Consider the following 22221-nt stretch of genomic DNA (forward strand, 5'->3'; position numbering starts at 1 on the left):
TCTTTCAATTATTATGTATATATTTAATCTGGTTAATGTTGCATCTTCCATAATAGGATCCCTTGAAGTCATGTTCTGTGTTTATTCTCAGAGCCAAGCCCAGTGCCTTGCAGATAGTAGGTGTTTAATATTTGTTAGATCGGATCCCTTACTCAAGGCAAAGCTGAGAACTTCAGATTCCTAAGAAGAATGAATCAAGAGCAAGCAGTATGAGATGAGTGTTATCATATACAATCCTCTTTTCCCCTGTTTTCTGTTTACGGAAATGTTCATGTTTGTCAAGTTTAGAAATGTCAAGTTTAGAAAATTATTTTTAAAAGAAGATTGAATCACTCATTGATGAAAGTTCTAATGAATTTATTTGAAATTAAAAGTGTTATTTATTTCTATATCAAAACTCATAATATGGGCCTTCCTAAATTGAGAACATCCTAGAAGACAAGGGCAATTTTATTTCTGCACCTATTACAAAGCTTTGTATGTAGCATGCCCTTAGAAATATTTATTGAACTGGGGGAACAGGTCTTCTGACTCCAGGTCTAGCTGGGGTTCCTCCCACTATACTTTGTTAGTTCTCAAATATTTATCACAAGGTGGCCATTCCAGAAAGTAGAACTAGGAAAGAACTTAGAGATGCTTTAGTCCAGCTCCCTTATTTTATAGATAAGGAAACTGCAGGCCAGAGAATATAAATGAGTCGTCCAAGGCCAAAAGGTTGACTCTCTGTCTTTGTCTCTCTCTGTCTCTCTGCCTGTCTATCTCTCTCCATTTCTTCCTCTCTCCTCCTGCACTACGATATCTCCTGAACAAATGCAACTTCCAGCTTTTCCTCAGCTGTGCCTAGAAAAGCACAAGCCACCATGATTTAACACCAGTCTTCTGACCCCCTGTCCTCTACAAAGCAAACTATGCCTTGTAACCTTTAAAGTGTGTGTGTGTGTGTGTGTGTGTGTGTGTGTAAAAGCAGTTTAGCAGAACCAATTAATACTTCAATCATGTCTGATAGTACATACAGTATGCAATATCATAGTTCCCCATCTCTGTAAAAAGGGAAGAGAAGAAAACGTTTTTTCAATGGTTCTTCCAAGGTAAGTAGAAGCATTACTCTTGCTTGCTACATTACTCTTGTCTAACCCTGCCCTTTACCTTAAATCCTCTGGATTTAAGGATGCTAAAATCAAGCGAAGCCATTAGCCTGTCCCTGGCTTCTTTGAGGACCAGAAGAAATCCTATGTCTTTTTGACCTTCTCAGGTTAGACACACTTAGGTTCCAAAAGAATCACAAAATCTCAGAATTGGAATGGAACCTCTGAGGCCATCTATTAAAAAAAGGAAAAAAAAACAAGCACCAAAAAGCAGATTTCCCTTAAGTGGTCATCTAAACTCTTTTAAGATCTTGAATGGTAGGAATCTACTCTATCACAAAGGGTACCATTTCACTTTTTAATTCTCTACTGCATGATTCTCACCTCTTTCTCTTACACACATTACCATCCTCCCTGGACTCTTTTTTAGATAAAAGAGGGGCGAAAGGAAAGACAAACACTAGGAAATGAAAGAAGGTGAGGCAAAGGGGATTGCTCTTTTCTTTCTTCTTCATAACCCTGTCCCCATCAGCCTCATCACTGCTCTAATTCTCACTCCTTTTCTAATCCCTAGGATGTGCACTTGGTACTAATATTCTCTGTAGGAATTCAGGGATGAAGTGTGGAGGTCTCTTGGATGTATGAACCTTTTTGTACATGTGGGATCCTTTCCCATTTCTGTGATCTCTTTGGGATAGAGTCCCAGAAGCAACATTACCGGGTCAAAGGGTATGCACATTTTTGTAGCCCTTTGGGCACAGTTCCAAATTGCTCTCCAGAATGGTTGGTATATGTACGTATGTATGAAATTCCATGATCTCTCACCCTCCCTCTCTTTAACACGTGGCTTGCAACTACCCTTTTTTTCTAGATGGACTTCAAAGGACCAATGGTCATAGATCATACTCTAAGAAATATTACTATGAAGCCCACTGATACTGATTCTCATAAGGGTCAAATGGAAGAGGAGGGATAGGAGGGGCATGCACACCCATTGGGCTTGATCCTCCCTAGTCATCAATCCCCCATCCTCATAATGGTAAAGGACAAAAGTGGTAGATTATACATGAAATTGAAAAACCTTTGCATAAAGGAAATTAATGCAACTAGAATAATAGATGACTGGCAAAAACATCTTTATGTCAAGTGTTTCTGATAAGGTTTGATGTCTAAGATATATAGACAGCTAACAGAAACCTGCAAAATCAAAAGTAATTTCCCAATAGATAATTGGTTATAGGATATGAACAGTTTTCAAAAGAAGTACAAACTATTAATAACCATATGAAAGAATATTCAAATCACTTATATATTACATAACTATACATTTATATATTATATATTATTATATTATATGTAATATATTATTATATTACATGTAAGACAAATGAAAACCAAAACAACTCTGAGATTTCACCTCAGACAAATTGGAAAAGATGAAAAAGGGGAAAAGTCAACGTTAGATGAGTTTTCAAAAAGGCAGACACGCTAATGCATTGTTGGTGGAGCTGTGAATTGATAGAACCCTTATGGTAAGAAAAACTCAAGAGATTTCCACTTCTTGGCATTTACTCTTAGGAGGTTAGTGACAAGAAGAACTACCCATATGCGCCACAACACTTAGAGCAGCATTTTGTGTGGTAAGAAAAAAACGAAACAAAGTAGATGCCCATAGATTGGGCAATGGTTGAACAAATATTGGTACATGATAGAATATTACTGTGCTGTAAGAAATTATGAATATGAGGAATGCAGAGAAGCATGGAAAGACTTCCACGAACTGATAGAACATAAGCAGAACCAGGAAAACAAAATACACAACATATACAACATAATTGATAAGAACAACAATAAAACAATGGAAACTGAATGTTAAATTCTTTATTTTAAGGGACAACTCTCTGTGAGAGGGAGGAGAGAAGGATACAGTGGGAAAAGTAGGTGATGTAAAAACAAAAGATTTCAGTACTTCCAGCTCTGGACCAGCACTGGAATCAGGAAGACCTGAGATCAAAACTGGCCTCAGACACTTGTTTAGCTGTGTGACAAATGACCTAACCTATCTCAGTTTCTTTATATGTAGAATGGGGATATAATAACAGCATCTGCCTTCCATGGAGGGTTGTGAAGATAAAAGAATATTTGTAAAGCTACTTGCAAATCTTCAATCACTATGTAAAGCCTATTATGATTATCCTCTGAAAGACTCTTTCCCCTCTTCAATCCCATGTATTTTATCATGAATTCTAGAGTTGAAAGGCACCTTTACCTCATTTAATCAAATTCCCTATTTACACTGCCCATAGAAATGAAGTGATGAATCTCAATCCTATTTCTCTTCTGCCTTTGTAGCGAAATTCCTCAAAAAGTCAGTCTACAATTGGTGCCTCCACATTCTCTCATCTCACTCTCTTTTTTACCACTTAAAATCTGGCTTCCTTTAAAAATGAATGTTAAAAGTTGTCTTTACATGTAATTGAAAAAAATATTTTTTAAAAAAGAGTATTTGTCAACAACTTGATATATGCATACACATACACACATACACACAATATGCATACATACATACATATGCGTACATACATACAAAAATATGGCTTCCAACCTTATCATTTCACTTATACTGATTTCTTAGTTGCCAAATCCAATGGTTTTTTCTTAATTCTCATTTTCCTTTAACTCTCTCCATCCTTTGACACTATTAATCACTCTCTCCTTTTCCATACTTTCTTCTCTTTAGGTTTTCAGGACACCACTCTCTCCTGGTTTTCTTCCTACATATCTGACCACTCCTTTTCTGCCTCCTTTGCTGGATCTTCCTCCAGATCACATCTTCTAAATGTTATGTGTGCCTCAGAGTTCTGTTCTGGGACCTCCTCTTCTCCCTCTTTACTACTTCACTCTATAGTACTATCTCATCAGCTCCCATGAACTTAATTACCATTTTCATGCTAATTTTTCTCAAATCTACCTTTCCTACCCCAATTTCTTTGCTGACCTCCAATCTTGTATCTTCAACGGCCTTTTGGACATCTTGAACTGGACATCCAGTAGACATCTTGAACTCAATATGTCCAAAACATAAATCATTCTTTTCCCCTAAAGCCTCACTCTATCCCCCACCCCTTCCCTATTACTGTAGAAGGCAACACCATCCTCCCAGTCTCTTAGGCTCACAACCTAGGAATCATCCTGGATTCCTCACAATCTCTCATTTCCCATATCCATGTTGTTGCCAAGGTCTGTTGATTTCACCTTTGAAACATCTCTCCAATATGCCTCCTTCTCTCCTCTGATATTGTCACCACTCTGGTACAGGCCTTCATCATCTCAAACTAAGACTATTGTAATTGCCTGGTGGGTCTTCATCAAGTTCCTTCTCACTCCAATCCATTTTCCATTCTGTCACTAAAATAATTTTCCTAAAATACAGTTCTGAGAAATGTCATTCCCCCTTATAAACTCTGGTGGCTTCCAATTGCCTCCAGAGGTAAATACAAAATTCTGTTTGGAATTCAAAGCCATTCATAACCTAGCCCCTTCCCTACTTCTGGAGTCTTCTTGAACTTTACTCACAGATTGTTGCTGTCCCATACAGTGATGATTGTGGCCTCCTGGCTATTCCATGAACAAGACACTCCATCTCAGCTCCAAGCATTCTTGCTGACTGCTTCCCATTCCTGGCATGCTCTCTCCTCTTCTCCACCTACTGAATTTCCTGGCTTGCTTTAAAGCCTAACTAAAATCCTACTGTCTACACAAAGCCTTCATTAATCCCTTTTAATTCTCGTGCCTTCTCTCTTTTACTTTTATGCTATTTATCCTGTACGTAGCTTGCTTTGTACATATTTGTTTGCATGTTGTCTACCCCTTAAGAATGTAAGTTCCTTGTGGGCAGGATTGACTTTCGCCTCTTTTAGTATTCCCAGAGCTTAGTTACAATTCCTGGCAAAACGCTGGCATTTAATGAATATTTTTGATGATGATCTCAGATCTCAGCGCTTCTTCCTGTCTGAACCTTCAGCTTACCAGGTTACTGGATGGCACAAAGTGTCCCTAGACCACTAGCTGAAGACAAGGACCCTAGTGATAGGAAAAAGATAGATAAAGGTATGGGCTGACGGAGATGGCTTGGGCTCTCCCGGAAAGAGAAAGCCCCGGTGGTGCTGACACTTGCTGTGCTATTAGGGAGGAGCTTTCAGTGGAGCTCTTTCATTAATTTGCTCATCTAATTGAGAGTTAATTAACCACCAATTTGAATCAAGAGCTTGACAGTGCCCTGAGGGTTATCTATGTCCTTTCACTATGAGCTGCCCTCAGGAAAAGGAATTCGGAGAAAGACGATCCAGAGCTCTAACAATAGTGTCCTGAATCACTCATCTCCCCACCCACGCACTGATTGGAATACACTGATACACACTTTCTGACAGAGAAACAAACACGACCAACACACACTGACTTGGATACAGAGAAACCCAGACACACCCGGAAATGCTGATAGCCACGCTCTGAAAGTCCCTCAGAAAGACCGACACCAACAGCGGATCTACCAGCATCAATGACCAGACACCGACACAGACACAGGCACGACCTACGTACGCAGTGGGGGACCCACGGGCATAAACCGGGCAAAGGCACTGACAGGTCTACAGAAACACGCTCAGACCCACACACTTACACATGTGCACACTTCATCAGAAACACACGCATCTACATTGGTGAACACGTGCACAAACACAGCATGAAGGTACTGGGTGGAGGAAGGCCTCGAGGCGGCTTCCCCATGTCTATGCCAGCCAAACACAAACTCACGGCACACAGATAGGACAAATACACACACACACACACACACACACACACACACACACACACACACACACACACACACACACACACACGCTCACACACCTGTCCAGCTCCCAGTCCCCCCTCCCAGGGTTGGCTTTGGATCTAGATCTCCTCAGTCTAGGTTTTAGTCCCAAACCTGGTTCTGCCCTAGGAGCTGAGCAGCCGCCTCTGGACCAGACCCAGGAGCTGGGCTTGGGGTGCGCCGGGCTGGGGCGGGGGCCACACGGAAGGGGCCCGAGAAGCACGAGGCTGGGGGGGCACACGGGAGGGACAAGAGAGGTACGAGGCTGGGGGGTGGCATGAGGGGCGCGAAGCTCGAAGGGCCTGGCGGGGGTGGGGGGAGCACTGGGGCGGAGGTCGGTTCTGGGCGTTCTGGTATTGCACAGAAGCCGGCTGTGCCCAGCTCGGGAGTTACGAGGCCGGGCCCCTGGCCCACTCCAACAGCGTTGGGCGCTCGAGGAGCCAGGAAGGGAAGGGTTAAGCCCACCGAGCTCCCGCCGCGGTGCAGCCTAGAGCGGCGGCGGCGACGACTGGGCCAGGCGGAGCAGGAGAAGGGGGGAGGTGAGGGAGGGGAAAGGGGGAGAGGAGGGGGGACGGCGGCGGGGCCGGGGCCGGGCCGGGCGGGGACAGGATGCCGAGGGGGAACTTCCTGTTCCCCCAGCCCCCCGCCCCCCGCCCCCGGCCCGGTCCCGCCGCCGCCGCCGCATCCTCAGCCCCAGCCCCGGTGCCAGCCTCGGTCCCCGCCCCGGCTCCCACTTGCCACGTCGGGGACAGACGGGGACCAGCCGCCCGCAGCCCGGCCCGGGGAAGCAGCCGGAGCCGGGGGGAGCCGGGGGGAGCCCGCAGCCCGCGCCCCAGCTGCCCGTCCCCCCTCCTCTCGCCGGTGAGTTCGGGGCCCGGCGGGGGCGGGGCTGGGAGAACAGGCAGGCGGACACAGCGCTCGGCTCGCCACCGCAGGACACAAAGCTCCCAGCCCCGGCCCCCTCTGCTCCCCTCCCCGGACCTGGGCCGGGTCCAGTCCGGCCTCCTCTGGCCACTTCTCCGCTCCCCGGCGGCCAGGCCTCAGCTGGTGCGGCCGCGGCTTCGCTAGGGGGCTGCAGCCACCTTTCCTTCCCTCCGCTCCCTTCCTCCCTTCCACGTTCTCCTTCATTCCCTTTCAACATCTCCTTTTCTTCTCCCACCCTTCTTCCATCCCTCATCTATTTCCCCTCATTTCCTTTTCTCCTTTATGCCTTCCTCTCATCATTTCACCTCCTTCCCTCTTTAATCTTTTCCCCTCCGTTTCATTACCTTCCTCCCGTCTTCCTTCATCATCTCATTCTTTTCTCCTTCACCCCCCTCCTTATTTTCCCCTCATCTGCCTCTCCTCTTCTTCCCCCCTCCTCCTCTCTTTTCCTTCATGTCATCCTCTTTCCTCCTTCATCCTCTTTACTTTTCCACTCCACTCCTTTATCTTTACTTCCTTTATTTCCTTCACCCCTTATCTGCTTCTCTCCTTCCTTTAAAAAATCTTTTGCCTTTTCTCTCTTTTTTCTCATACTTCCTTCTTCCTCTTTGATTCTTCCCCTTAACTTTTTGCCTCTTTCTCTCCTGGCTTCATAACCTGTTCTAATTCCTTTCCCTACCCTGCCTTTCTTTCTCCTTCCCTGGGCCTCCTCGTCATTCCATTTTACCCCTCCTGGCTTCTCTCTCATCCTTCAGATACTGCTGTTCTTCCTGGACCTTATTTTGCATCCAGAAGTTGGGCTTCTCAAACTTTTAGTTCCCTCAGGTCCCGTGCCATCATTTCTTTCCCTGCACTTAGAGCACTTACTATGCTCTAAGTATGTTGTTTTGTTTTTATGGGTATTTATGTATCATTTTTTTTTTTAGCAGGTCAGTTCCTTAAGAGGATTATCTAACTTTGTATTTCCCCTGCCAAGCAAATGCATTGTAACTGGTATTTAATAAATATCATTGGTTTAATTAAATGACCATTTCCCCTTTGGTCATTTGACCACCTGTTTTCTGAGAGTGGCCTTATTAGGCTTCCACTGCTTGTACTTGCCTTTCTGACATTCTAACCTTTCCCTCAGTTCTCCTTTCCTGATTGTCACCTCTTCTTCCCCCCCCAAAAGGCAAAAAAACCCTACTCACTTACCTCATTTTATCTCCTTGTCTGCCTCCCTCCTCAACCTGCTTTGTATTTGATGTTTCTTAAACTGACTGGCCTGAGTTTCTACTGGGATTGAATGGCTAAAGGCCATTGATTTATTAAGCAGGCCAAGCTGGAAAGAAAGAATAAGAACTTTTCCAGAAGCTGGCCAAGTCTCCATTGTGATCAAGAACTTAAGGAAGATTTCTTGGGTCTAGGACATCATTCATTGGTTTTTCATGATATGGAGACATCAGGTCCTAGATCTTTTAGGAGCTTACAGTTCATGAAATGAAAGCTCAATATTTATTGAGTGCTTACCATTTACAAGGCACTATTATTAGTGTCAAAATCCAGAAGTTCAGTTTGGGACCAGTGCTTCTCTGGCTTTTCTGTCCACACTGCTTTTAAAAACTGACCTCCTCAAAAAATGCTAGAACAACTGAGCCCCATAGAACTTGAGGTGGCTGGTGGAAATAGCTGTGAGCTGCCTTGAATAGCAAGGGTGATGATGAAGGCAAGCTCTGCACCCTTGGTAAAGTTTTCTGTGACATCATAATGGTCCCAATCTCCAGTACCTCTGTGCAAAATGAGAGGTCTGGACCAGATGAAATTTATGATTTCTTCTAGTTCTAAAGCCTAATATCTGTGCATTTGATATAGCCATTAAAGTTTCTACATCCTTTGCTCTTTGACGTCTTCATTTGCTTCCTGACCCTACCTGTGTTCTGGGTTTCCCCTCTACTGTCATAGTGAATCATAGGGTCTTACAGTTGGAAGGGATCTTGAAATAGGTAACCTAGGCTTACACTAGAGGAACCTCTTGTTGGGATTTCCAGGGTATTTGTTTTTGGTTTCGTTATTTAATTCAACAAGTCTTTATTGAGTGCTCAATATTATGTAATGAATTGTTTGCTATGGGTAATACAAAGATGATTATAACATGTTTCTTATTCTCTGGAAACTTATAATTTAGTTGTGAAATGTTTATATGGCAGTACTAGTTGGATTAATTAAGCACCAGGATAGATGGTATAAACAGTAAGGCTAAAAAGAGAGCAGTGTGGTGATATGTTAGCAAAGTATTCACCTCCTAGAAAAGACCTTCTCTGAAGGTTTGAATTGCCATATGTACTGTATATATGTTACTAGGTAAGTTACTAGAAGTACGGTTTAATATTGTGGAAAGAACAGTAGACTTCAAGTCAGGAGGTTTGAATGATAGTCTTGTTTCTGTTACTGTGTAACGCTGGGCAAGTAATTTAACTTCTCTGGGTCTCAGTTTACTTAACTGTAAAATGAAGGTATTTCCATATATATTTTCTAAAGCTCTACCTAACATTATATAATGTTATACTCATATAGCCTAGGACTCTGTGCTAAGCCAGGACAGCTCCCACTTCCTGTAGGTACTTCTCCACCAAGCTATCTTATTGTCATTGGAAATTCGTTGTAGTAAAAATGGACCATCTTTGTTTTCTACCTTCTCTTTCTGTGTTTTCTACCTTCTCTTACCCAGCTTCCCTCGTCAACTAGGTTCTTATATTGTTTGTCTGTCAAGCCTGTAATTCTGAGGAGGCATCCTTTGTATTCATGTCTTATTGCTATGTCCAGTCTTAACCATTACAATATCTTTCCACTGCTTTTTGCATCAATCAGTCTTTCATTTCTGTTCCTTCACCTGAAATTCCTCACCAAATCTCTTGTCCTAACTGATTAACTTTTGATTTGACTCCAGCTGCTCTAATTTAACTCCTGGATTTCAGGATCTCTGCCCTTCAGGCTATGTTTGCCACAGCTTGAATGGCCCCAGAAATGCAATTTATCCACATCAGATCTCTGATGTAGTTTTCCCCAGTGGTTTCCAGCACCACGTCCTATGTTTAGGCATCAGAGAACTGTTTCGTCCAGTGCCTTTTCTGTGTAACAACATCTTACCCTGCCTTCCAAACAGTATTCTCAATAATTGCTAAGCAAACCTTCACACTTAAGATCCTTACAGTTTTTTAGAATCTAACTCTATATCTTCTATGAGAACCCTTCCAACAACAGCAACTCACTGAAATTTGAAAATTTTCATTTTTATATATATTTATTAACTGGCATTTGTCATTTATACAGTTTATTTTGCCTTTACATATGTTCTGTTAAATTTACATATCTCATCTGCATCATATCCCCAAGAATTCTACATTCCCTGAGAACATGAACCATGTCTAACCCAAATAACTAAGACAATGTTATGGTTTTTGTGTTGTTTCATAAATGTAAGTTTTGGTGAAATCAACATATTAAGCAAAACTGGCTGGAGGATGGCTTCATAGAAGCAGCAAGTGTTGGGGAGGGATTTCGAGAAGCCTCTTGAATGTTGGTGTTTTGGAAAGGAATCTAGGAAGGTAGCAGAAAGAAGTGGTAATTTGGGGGAAGAGCAATAGATAGACCAGAAGGTGGGTCTGTTCTATGTGTGTGTTCTTTCCAAGTCTGAAGGACTCCAAGAAATTGTTGTTGAATAATCTTCAGGCTGAGGAGATATTTTAGGATTTGAAGGACAGGGTTCATAGATTACTAACTGGGAAGACAGTGATATATTCTCTGTTCTGATGATCTAATCTGGCCTGTTTCTTAGGATCCCACCTACTCACCTTACTTTAATTTATAGTTATATAAAGAGGCTGTGGCAACTGAGCTTAGAATGGAAATGTTAGCTCTTTTGTGCATATGCCTAAACAGCATCTTGACCATGCAGGGTCCAGCAGCTTCTGTTGTTCTGTGCAGAGCTCCATCATTACTTTTTCCTTCTGACTTCTCTGAAATTGTACTGGTGAATATTGACTTTGTCTTCATGTCCCTCAGTTTGATGGGAACAAAGGAGGTGGCATTTTTATGAATTTGATGGTTCTTCCTTTGACAGGTTTTTTAATCTTTTCGGGGGAGGCCAGGAATAGTAATGGTAGCCATGACATTTGAATTGCCCTTTTAGCTAGATAGAGACCAACCAGTGACACTAATGGATTTATTAGGTCCCTTCAACAGTTGGCATATGGGAAAGTTGGTCAGTGTTTCTCCTAAGGGAATGAAAGGTACTAGGATGAAGGAGCTCTTTGTTTCTTGATTCATCTCAGGGAGAGTTAGTGATTTGAGTTGTTTCCTTCCTCCTGAGCAGAGCTCCCTGGAAATCCAACTTGACCTCCAAGATGAAGCGAGGGGATGAAGCATGTGTGCTGGACCTTCGGTGCTCTGAGGACAGGGATATCCCGCAAGGAATTCATTCAGGTGAGGGAAGAAAGTAAAGAGGTCATCTCCCCCAAGCCTGTGAAACTTTTCTTTGTAAGGACTGGGTGATGGTCATCTTCACACAGTTCCAGACCATTCAGTGGCAGAGACAGAGAGACTTAAGGGAAATGGGAACACATTCAGGTTCAGTCTGGGGGTCTTTAATTAGTACAGTCTTTTCACAGGGTAGAAAGTGATGATAATAAATGAGTGACAAAGAATCAAGATGTCATGGCAATGTAGATTTGGGAATGGGTATATTTAGAGGCTGGAATTGACTAGGCTGAACTAGTATATACACATATATGTGTGTATATGTATGTGTATGTATGGATATACTATATATTACACATGTGTATATTATATACAATTAGTAAATGCCATTGGCTTTCATTAACTGATTAATCTGTTTTGGAATCCACATTTACAGAGAGAAACTAAGGCACAGAGAAAGCCACAGGCTCCCCTGTAGTCATGGAGTTTTACAGATATGGGCTGTCTTGTTTATGACTGAGTCTTCCTAGCTACCTTGTCCCAAATATGCTTGGGAATGGGGACATTTTTTCTGTTTTGAAACAGGTTTCTTTTCACATTTCTTTTCGTGTGTGTGTGTGTGTGTGTGTGTGTGTGTGTGTGTGTGTGTGTGTGTAGGGGATGTGAAGACATGATCTGGGCTCCTCCCATCTTACATCATGGAATAGTATGTAATACAGTCAGATACATCCTAAATGACTTGAAAATAATCTGGAAAAAAAGGCTCAAAATTGCCCCAAACAAAGAAAAACTTCAGAAAGAATTCTAGCAGGCTTGGATTCAAACTCTAGTTCTGCTACTTCATTTGTGACACTGGGAAAGTTACTCTGTGGGCCTCAGTTTCCTCAGCTGCAAAATGAGGGACTCAGACTAGATGATCTCTAATATCTCCCCCATCTCTAAATTTGAAGTTTGCTGTTTTCCTTTATTCTCTCTTACTCTTGGTCTCTGCTCTTGACCTTTCTATTTCTGTTTCCTCCTTGCTTGACCCCACAGCAGTATTTTCTACATTTGTGGACTTTTTAGGATTATCAGCCTTTCCTTTACAGTATGGGAAGCAGAACCTTGCAATGGTCATTTTTAGCTAAACCTTAATTTGCCACCCACTTTCTGAAGGGACAGAATTTCCATTCAGTACCTTTACTAAAGACCCGAGATGGCATATAGTTGAGTTAGAAAATGGCTTACTGAGGAAAACTGGACTAGGATTTTAGTACTGGCTTTGTCGTTGAATCTTTGTTTTGCCTAGGACTCATCATATAACTTCTCTGTGCTTTACTTTCTTCATCTGGAAAATGGGAATAAATGATACTTGACTCTCTTTTTCTTACAGGGTCATTGTGAAACTAAATTAGATAATCGAGTCAGCTTTCAAGTGTCCACAAGTAGATTATCAATTTTGTAGATAACTCATTGTGAATTTTTTTCAAGGGCTATCTTCACCCTCTACAACCCCATTTTGCTGTTAGTCTAATGAAAATATAAAGAAAATTTTGCTGAAAGAAAAATTACATGTAGGTATAACTTTGGTTAGGTTTTGGTATAATTTATTTTATGAAAGAGAGGTTTTCCTGAAAAATTTTGCTATTGAATAAGATTTATGTTTATAAGATTACATTTTTTCCTGTTGGGCTTTATCACAAAATTGAACATGTGGTTGTTCGGGGGAAAAGTCATGAAAATCATACTTATGAATTCAGGACATCTTTTATAATTACACACTTAAAGGCAACACCAAGTAGAAGTCACAAAATATAAATGTCATGCTAGAACTGAAATATTATCCCAGAAACTGTGAAACTGAGAGATTATGAATGTAAAACACTTTAAAAGTGTAAAGTGATATATTCACTTGAACTCCTATTACCAATTATTCTTTTGGGGTAGTCCTGAACGATAGTAAATTCTGTTGTGTTTGTTCACCACTCTATTCTATTGTAAAACGTCCCTGTAATTCCAAACTTTTAATTGTTTTAAAGAAGCTTATTTTTTCCTTAGTATGTCCTGTTATTTAACAGCCCTAGTGAAGGCTATTAGGTACTTGAACAGGCAGTACTTTTTTAGTATTCTTTATAGGTTCTTTTTTGGTAAAAGTTTCTACACAGTGTGTTATCAAGTAACTTTGAAACAATTCATTATATTGGAGATAACTTACTTAAATTGTGGAAATAATAAACTTTCCATAAATTATTAATTATCCACGAATGAGAGAGTTGCCTTATTCTAGGGACACCAATAATGCATTTCAAAGAATTCCTGATTCATTTTAATTATCTTGGAATTAGTCAAACCCCCTCTTTCCCTGTTATTGAGAATCAGAGTCAGATTTGAAAGTGCTTTGTGTCTTCTGCTTATCAGACAAAGGGCGGCTTGAAATGTTTTGTGTTTGGTTTGGTTTGGTTATGACCTGGTCAAAGATTAATTTTAGGTAGAAAAGGAAGGAGCTGGACATGGTAAAGAAGGAAGTAAAGTCAGGACTATGAACTGCTTTCAGAGGGGGAGAAAAATATGCCCTTTAGCCCCCCCCCCCTTTTCTTTTTTGGCGCCAGACAGGGATTGCTTTGTAGCCCTTGATCTTTCATTTCCAGCTACGTGGCTGACTTGGAATGATTTCCGTCACCCTGTCTTTCTGTGGTCCCAGGACTTTTCACACTCTTCAGCACTCTTTCCTTGCTTAAAACTTTGATCTGAACCCATGTAAGATTTGGCCTTTTTCTACCTGAATACTCATTTTCTCCTTTCCAGCACCTTTTGGATGGTATTTCTATCACATTACCATTTAAAATATACGCCTACAATTATTTTATTCAGTCCCCCCCCCCCCCCCAGGTGTTTATTATTATTTTGGCGCCATGTGCGGACTAGCTGGGTCTGGGCAAAGGGGCAAAGTGTGGTAGGGGCTGAAGGTGGGAGGGGATGCATACCAAGATCCCCACGTCCTCAGCAGGAGCAGGGCTGCCTGGCTCAGCGGTCTCGAGACTGCTAGCCGGACTCTTTCCCTCCATCCCACCCTTTCCCCTCTAGGAGATGGGAGTGAGAATGAGGAAGACGACGAGGAGGAGGGGAATGGCAGCCCGCGGCAGCTCTTGGCCACAACTCCATCCGGGGACGGTGAGGAGGAAGAGGAGGAACCTGAGCTACAGCGGCGCCGGCTGCTTCGGGGTGGGGGGGCCGGTCGTGGTCGAGGCCGGAAGCCGGTGCCTCCTGCCCCCCTACCCCCTGCCCGCGGCTATGAAAAGCTTAAGGAGCTGATGGTTTTGCCCCCGATGGCCGCGTCCCTAGCGGCCCCTCCTACTGCCGGCAGCGGGGAGCCCCCGACACCGCCTCGGAAGCGCCGGCGGCGGAGCCGGGACCGGCCCACCATTTGTGGGGAATGTGGGAAGGGCTTCAGCCGCAGCACCGACCTGGTCCGGCACCAGGTGACGCACACAGGTGAGCGGCCCCACCGCTGCGGGGAGTGCGGCAAGGGCTTCTCGCAGCACTCCAACCTGGTCACCCACCAGCGCATCCACACGGGCGAGAAGCCCTACGGCTGTGCGTACTGCGCCAAGCGCTTCGGGGAGAGCTCCGCTCTGATCCAGCACCAGCGCACTCACACAGGTGAGCGGCCCTACGCCTGTGCGGACTGCGGCAAGCGCTTCAGCGTCTCCTCCAACCTGCTTCGCCACCGGCGCACCCACTCGGGGGAGCGGCCCTATACGTGCGCAGACTGCGGCGAGGGCTTCCGCCACAAAGCCCAGGCCCGGCGACACCAGCGCCAGCTTCACGGGGGCGGGGCGGCCAGCGGCTTGGGCTTAACCGGACCTTCCCTGGGGCCCGGAGAGCCCGGGGCGGAGCTGGGGGATGACGAGGGGATAGGGGACGTTGGGGAAGGGGGCGAGGGCAGCCCTGATGATCCAAGAAGCTGAATGAACTCCGAGAGGCAGATTTGGGGTGGGAAGGGTGGGAGAGGGCAGGCTGGCCTGGGTGGGGAAAGGGATCCCAATGGGAGGGCGTGGTGGGGAGCAGGGAGTAGTGATCGTTCTAGGCCGAGGAGTTCGGGATCTGCAGCTTGAAAGGTAGTGGCCCTGGGACCGGAGGTTGGGGTTGACTTCCCTACCAGGGTTGCCAAGGTAACAAGAGTTGGGAAGGCTGGAGGATGAGTGGAAGGATAGAGGTGGGAAACCGGGTAAAGTGATCGTTAGAACACATTAGGATCCTTTGGTCCGGGATTCTTTTTCTGGTCTAGGTAGCAGTAAAGCATTTGAAGACGGTAAGGACTTTGGGGACTAACCCTGCAGTGGTCGGGGATGGTCTCCAAAAGGTAAGGTGCTGGGAATGTTTGAAATAGACTCCAGGGTTGGCTTGGGGACACTGGGACTTGAAGTCGGAGAGAGGGGAATCTAATGTAAAAGGTTTTCCCTAGTAGAGCGGTGAAGGGATAGAGAGAGGGAATATAGTTTATTTTCTCTGAGTTGGTACAAGAACTCTTCTAAGTGACTGCTTTATTTTGGGTGGAGAGACATATTTATATTCCCCTCCTTTCCTTGAAAGGTCTAGTAGAGGAACTACTTTGTCACCCTGATACAGTCTTCTCAGAGTCCACCTTCTAAAGCAAAAGTTATAATGAGTAGTGGAAAGGAGAGGGAAAGGAAAGGTAGCTCTTGGGTTTGAGCTGGATATCTTTGGTCCTCTTCCTCCTCAGACTTCCTAGCAGTGGCTGGAATTAATTGATTTAATGAACAATTAAGCACTGGCAGTGTGCAGACCACTCCACCAAGTTTGAAAAGAGGTAGACAATATAGGTAAGATATGGTCCTGCCCTTATGAATTTTAGCGTCTAGTAGATAATACTGATGACTGAAGACATGCTAAACTTGTGGGAGAGCAAGTCCATATTTTCTGTGAAGTAAAGATTCCACAGATAGGACTGATCCTGTAAACCAAGAGCCAAAGGAACAGAAGGCCCCCCCTCTTCATGTTCCTCTTCATACCCATTAGTTCACCAGGGAAGAGGCTGCCAGATCAAAGGTTAGGCCTGGAAGTATAGAACCTCAGTATCCTTTTGTGGGCTGGGGGCTGAAGATGAATGATTTGGTTTTCCCTTGGAGTTAAGGGGTTAGGCTCATTGTTGGGATAGCAGGAAGGACTGAGTCCTTGGAATAAGTGAACAGGACATGGGGACAGTGGAAATGATCTTTGACTTAAAAAAAGATGCATTAAGAATTCAGCAGCAGAATTGTAATGTGTCTGAGTGTTAGAGCTTAGAGCTAGTGGCATTTTGGATAGGAGAGGCCACTAGTGTGGTGGGTTTTCACCACCTCCTGCCCCCAAAACGGCCCTCTAGCTCTCTTCATTAGCTGGTTCAACCCCTATTCCTTTATTTCCTCTTCCTCTGCTACTAATCCTCTTTGCACACAACTTGTAACATTTATACAAAAATGTCAGGAAGTGAGAAAATTTTACAAAAAGAATAAAAGTCTGAGTAAATAGATTATCTGTCCTTGTCTTGCTCTGTTTCTGGATCAGTCATCTTCTGTCTTTAGGCCCTTGTTTCAGTAGTCCTTGAATACTGTTTACAACGAAAAGGACTTTTCCCAGTTAATTTAGGGCAAGGAATTGAGTGTAGGCTTTTGGTTTTTTTTTCCTGCAGATCCAGATATTTCAGAATCAGCTGTAACTTAAGGCTCTTGGTCTGGAATACCTTCAGTTTTGAGCCACATGGGATGAGCCCAGGTGTTAGAGGAAAAACACTGTGTATTGCCTGGGGGATGGGAAAGAAGATGATCTAAGTCCAGATGTCTTGTCTTTAAAAACAAAAACAGAACACCCTCAAACCACAACGAATATACTAAGTCCTGGGTTGAAACCATTCACGATATTGGGTGTTGTTAGTCAGGTACTTATATGCCAATGGTCTAAATTGGCTTTTACCTGACCTAGGTGCTGTAGACCTGAAAAGAATCAGTAGGGCTTTGTGAATGGTTGTAGCTAGAGGATGAGGGAAGAGGAATAAGCAAAAATGACCCCAAATTTTTGGATCTGGAGGAGCAGGGAGATGATAGTACTTTTGACAGTAATAAGAGAAATCAGAAGGGAGAGACTGGGTTTTATGAGTTTAGCCTTGGACATAATGAATTTGAGGTCATGGCTGGACATTGAAATAGAAATGGTCAGCAGGTAGTTGTAAATATAAGATCAAAGTTTAGAAGAAAGATTGAGGCCAGAAATAAAGATTTGAGAGTCAATTACATTCATTCAGCAAGCATTTATTAAGTATCTACTGTGTGCCAAACACCGTGCCTAGTGCTGGAGATACTAAGACAAAATGAGTCCCTTCAAGGAGCTCATGTTCTACTTGGGGAAACTATGTGCACAAATACAAAATATATACAAAGTTAATATAAGATTTTATGGGGGAGACAGGATACCAGGAGCTGGGGATGTCAGGGTAGGTGTCATGTAGGAGGTAGCACTTGAGTTGAACCTTAAGGGAAGTAGTAGGGGTTCTGAAAGGAAGAATTAAGGAGCAAGTTCATTCTAGGCATGGAAGATAACGAGTACAAAGACATGGAGGGAGGAAATGGAATGTCATGGATGAAGACAACAAGCTGATTGGGTTGGAATGCAGAGATTTTGAAGATGAATTAAATGCAGCAAGCCTAAAAAGTTAGACTGGAGCCAGATTGTAAAGAGCTTTAAATGTCAGAGCAGGGTATATTTGAGCCTAGAGGAAATAGAGAGTCACTGGAGCTTCTTGAAGGAGGGATGTAATGTCAGACCTAGGCTTTAGGGATATGAATTAGGCAGCTGTGTGAAGGATGGATTGATGGGGGAGAGACGAGACAGGGAGATGGATTAAAAAGCTTTGGAAGTAGTACAGGTGAGAGATGTTAGGAGTCTGTGGCAGCCATGTTAGTGGAAAGAAGGGGATGCAATTAAGTGATGTGGAGGTAGAATTAACAAGACAACTACTGACTGAGGAGTAGGGGAAGGAGAGGGAAGAGTCAAGAATGACTCCAAGATTACAAACCTGATAACTGGAAGGATGGTAGTGCCCTCAAAAGAAATAGGGGAAAGGGAGGATTTAGGGGGGAAGAATGAATTATAGTTTTATGCATGTTGAGTTTGAAAAGACTGGAACATTCAGCTAGATATGTCTAATATGTAGTTGGTGATGTGGGACTGGAGCTTAGGAGAGAGACTAGAGCTGGATTTGTAAATCTCAACATCATATGAATAGAGAGATTAGAATCGAACCCATGGGAAGTGATGAGATCAGCAAGTGAGGTGATATAGAGTGATAAAATAAGGGGGCCCAGGACAAAACTGTGGGAGACACCCACGGGTGTTGGGATGGTAATTGAACTCAGGATAACTGATGAGATCACGGAGAGAGAGTGTAAAGAGGAGGGCCCAGGATAGAACTTTAGAGAATACTCATAGTTTAGGAGAGAAACATGATTGGCATCCAACAAAGGATACTGAGAATTAGCAGCCAAACAAGAGGAGAACCGAGAGAGATAGTACAGTCATGAGATCTTAGGAAGGAGAGAGGACAAAGGATGATGGTCAGTAGTGTCACATGTTATAGAGAGCATAGTTAAAGGCACATGAGCTCTTTGAAAGAAAATCTGAGGAGATATCAGAGGACAAAGGTACAGGCAGCATCTAGTATGGGCTTGGGAGGCAATATGTTTGACTATGATAGACTGTGTTCCAAATATCAGTTATATGTTGGCCATTTTGAGATCAGAAAACCTGTTCCAATGGATTTATGTTATAATGATGATAAAGTTCCTGGTCCAGTTCTTGAACCTATTTGATTCACAGTGTTACTGGAGTAGTATGTAATAGTGGTAGTCTATTGACTTGAGCCTCCCAGTGCTCTGCTGAGCTCTGAGACCCAAATCATGAATACCTTTTCACCCTGAGCACCAATTGAAGTCTCTGTGACCCATTTAGCTCCCAAAGGTAACTTAGTCCTGAGCTTGAGTATTAAGATTCTCCCATTTCTGGGGCTTAAATGGCTGGACAGCTTCTAGGGGAGGCATGGATGTTCTGGGATATAGGTAATCTGGGGCTCAAGCTGTAGCAGAGCTCCCTTATCCTGGGGCCAGGGGACCCTTTTGGCATCACCTCTGCATGTGTGTGTGTGCACGTGTGCACGCGTGCGTGTGTATTCATGATTCATTGGGCACCTAAATAGAGTTGAATTTGTAAGGCATGAGCTCTAAGAGACTCTGGAGTACCCCATGCTTGCAATTCATATAATCTCCCCTAGGTGGGGATGGTGCCTTATTAGGGAATGTAGACCCATCCAGTACCTTTCATGGCAGCTTGCACACAAAGCCAAGAATGCCTTTAAAAATATAAAAATAAAGTCATAAAAATTGAGTCACCTCAAGAATCCCAATGAGGAGGCAGCATAACAGTGGATAGATTTGTGGTTTCAAGTATGTACTACTTCTGACAGTTGGTGGCCCCTTCTCCTAGCAAGTCACTTAACCTGTCAGTGCCCCAGGTGCTCTTATGACCAAATTCTAGAGTTTCCTTACCAGCAGTTATCTATACCAATGAAATCTTGGGTCTGGGCCAAAAAATAAAAAGACTTCAATCAGCAAAGAAATATGATTTTGAACAATATTGAAATAATAAAAACCTCCATACATTTTAAATGCCTTAGGGACATTCGTACTGCCTATCTATGATCACTCAGTTTATTTAAGGTTGTAAGTTTTCTAGAATTAATTTTAAATCTTCCTGGCTTTGTAGGCTGGGTCTTGGTTTATGTATATAACTGGTCTTACAAGCTGATGTTACCTCAACTCCTCCCTCAAATTCAACACTTCCCCCTTCCCCTCCCCCCCCCCCCCCAAAAGGTAAAGGAACCAACCAACCCTTGGGCTGCTTTGACCCTGAAGTCTTCAGATTGGTCTCACAGTAGTAAGAGGACTCTTTAAAAATGACTTGCTTGCGTTCCATTGGTGTGAGCCGCTGAGTAGAATGCCCTTAATTAGTTTGCGTACTTTATTGGAGAGTGGCATAGAGACTGTCTTCTTTATTTAGAAAGCACAATAGCCTCTTTATGGGAGAGAACAACTTTTCTGTTTTTCTCTAAAGTATCAACAGAAAACTTCCTGCTCTTCTGTTGGACCTGTGCACCATCATAAGAAACACCCAGAGATTATGGTTCTGCAGCCAGCAGGGACTCCTCATGTCTATTGTTCCTTTTGGGTTTTTTTATCCATTTTATAAGTTGCATTTTACTTCTGACATTATAACTCTGAGACTGGGTGCTTGCTAGAAGTTTTCCATAGAGCAGGGATTCTGGACTTGGGCTCCATGAATATAAAAAAAGGTTAAAAATCTCTGCTTACAGGGAGAATACATTTTGCTTTCTTTCCTGTATCAGGAAAGATTTGAAATATATTCGGAACATAACTGTTATTTCATCAGGCAAAGAAAATCCTTCGTGGAAACTTCCTCTACTGATATAGATGTAGAGACTGCAAACTGCCTTTGTAGAAGGTGTCAAAGGGAGGATTTGAATCAGATCTTACAGATTAAAAACGCTGCACTCTATCTACTATGCCCACTACCTCTCATTTTTGGCCATGGTAGAACAGGTTTTTTTTTGGTTTTTTTTTTTGGAGTTTATTTTTTTTATTCTTTTTTTAATTGAATTATTTTTTTTGGTAGAACAGTTTTTAAGCATGCAAGTTTTTATTTTTTCCTATCAGGCATGTCAAAGGGAGAGAATTTGAAGGAAGAGGGTATCCAGCAGATCAGATGCTATACACTGGTCAGAGAAAATGAGAACTAAGGAAAAAACCACAGAATTGGGCACTTAGGAATAAAGTGATGACTTTTAAAAGTCAAATTATAAATGATAGCCATTACACCTCTTTCATGGAATATATTCTTTCTTAGGGCCTATGGACTTCTTCCAAGATTAGTTACTCTTTTTTTCATAACTGGACTCCACTCTGGAGACTTGTGTCTGGGGATGACTAGCTTCTTTGAACGATTGACACAAAAAGGTTCATGATAACTTATTACTTCTAAAAGATGATTAGGACTGAGGTCAGCTTGGGCGTCTGGTTCATTCACCTCATATCAGAGTTTCAGCTCCTCAGGGTCAGAAAGCCCTTCTTAAGGTGACCAGACTCCAAGAGAACTGATTTCATACCCATCAAACTCATAAGAGATTAATTTATAAACCTGTTTGTTAACTTATAGTAGAAATGATACTCAGCATTAGAATTTGTTAACTTCATGATTTGCCTCTCTCCATATATTTTGGTTTAAAGAACTTAAGTTTATTAAGATGTAAAATGAACAGAATTGAGAGCATCCTTTCATCTGAATAATATAGGAGACAAATTCTTATTACTTGACTTTCTCTTTTCTGGAATCTGTGTTATTCCCTTTTGTTATCACATTCTTTTGGACTTACTATAATACAGTTGAGTGAATAACTTTTTTTTTTTCTTTTTTGCAGTCAGTTACATTTCAAGCATGAGAAAACTTTGTGGGGCAGGGGGAACAACCTGATCTTTTTGATGAAGTTTTTAGGGACTAGTCATCTTAGAATCAGCATCAAAGAATCTCAGCATTGGAAGGAAACTCAGAGGTCACCTTGCCCAGGCTGGAAGTTCAAGGATTATTCACAGGTCTGGTACCACTATGGATCAGCACTGTGTTAGTTCACCCTTCTTTAGGCAATCTGGTGGGCCTTCTTCTGCCCCCATTCCCTAAGTCTGACCATAGAAATACTTTATTTAGTATGGACACTTGATCTGCATAATCTGTTGCAAGTCAGAACTCCAAGTTCCAGAACTCTCGGCCTTAGCCTCACCACTAGTT

The 22221-nt window shown here is 42.9% G+C and overlaps 2 protein-coding genes across 2 annotated transcripts in view; both read left to right on the forward strand.

The window, feature by feature from the left end:
* Positions 1–6232: 6232 nt before the first annotated feature.
* LOC140500548 (uncharacterized) lies at positions 6233–16846 on the forward strand. Its single transcript, XM_072603219.1, has 3 exons — positions 6233–6816; positions 11231–11340; positions 14398–16846. The coding sequence occupies exons 1-3, from the start codon at positions 6233–6235 to the stop codon at positions 15279–15281; spliced, it is 1578 nt and encodes a 525-aa protein (XP_072459320.1). The 3' UTR covers positions 15282–16846.
* Positions 14860–22221, forward strand: part of LOC140497170 (zinc finger protein 316-like) — a 104569-nt gene continuing 97207 nt past the window's right edge. The window contains exon 1 of the mRNA XM_072597815.1: positions 14860–14973. The gene's annotated coding sequence lies outside the window, so the exon portion shown is untranslated. The remainder of the gene's footprint in view (positions 14974–22221) is intronic.

Source organism: Notamacropus eugenii, chromosome 1 (genome assembly GCF_028372415.1).
Source record: "Notamacropus eugenii isolate mMacEug1 chromosome 1, mMacEug1.pri_v2, whole genome shotgun sequence".
NCBI lineage: Eukaryota > Metazoa > Chordata > Mammalia > Diprotodontia > Macropodidae > Notamacropus > Notamacropus eugenii.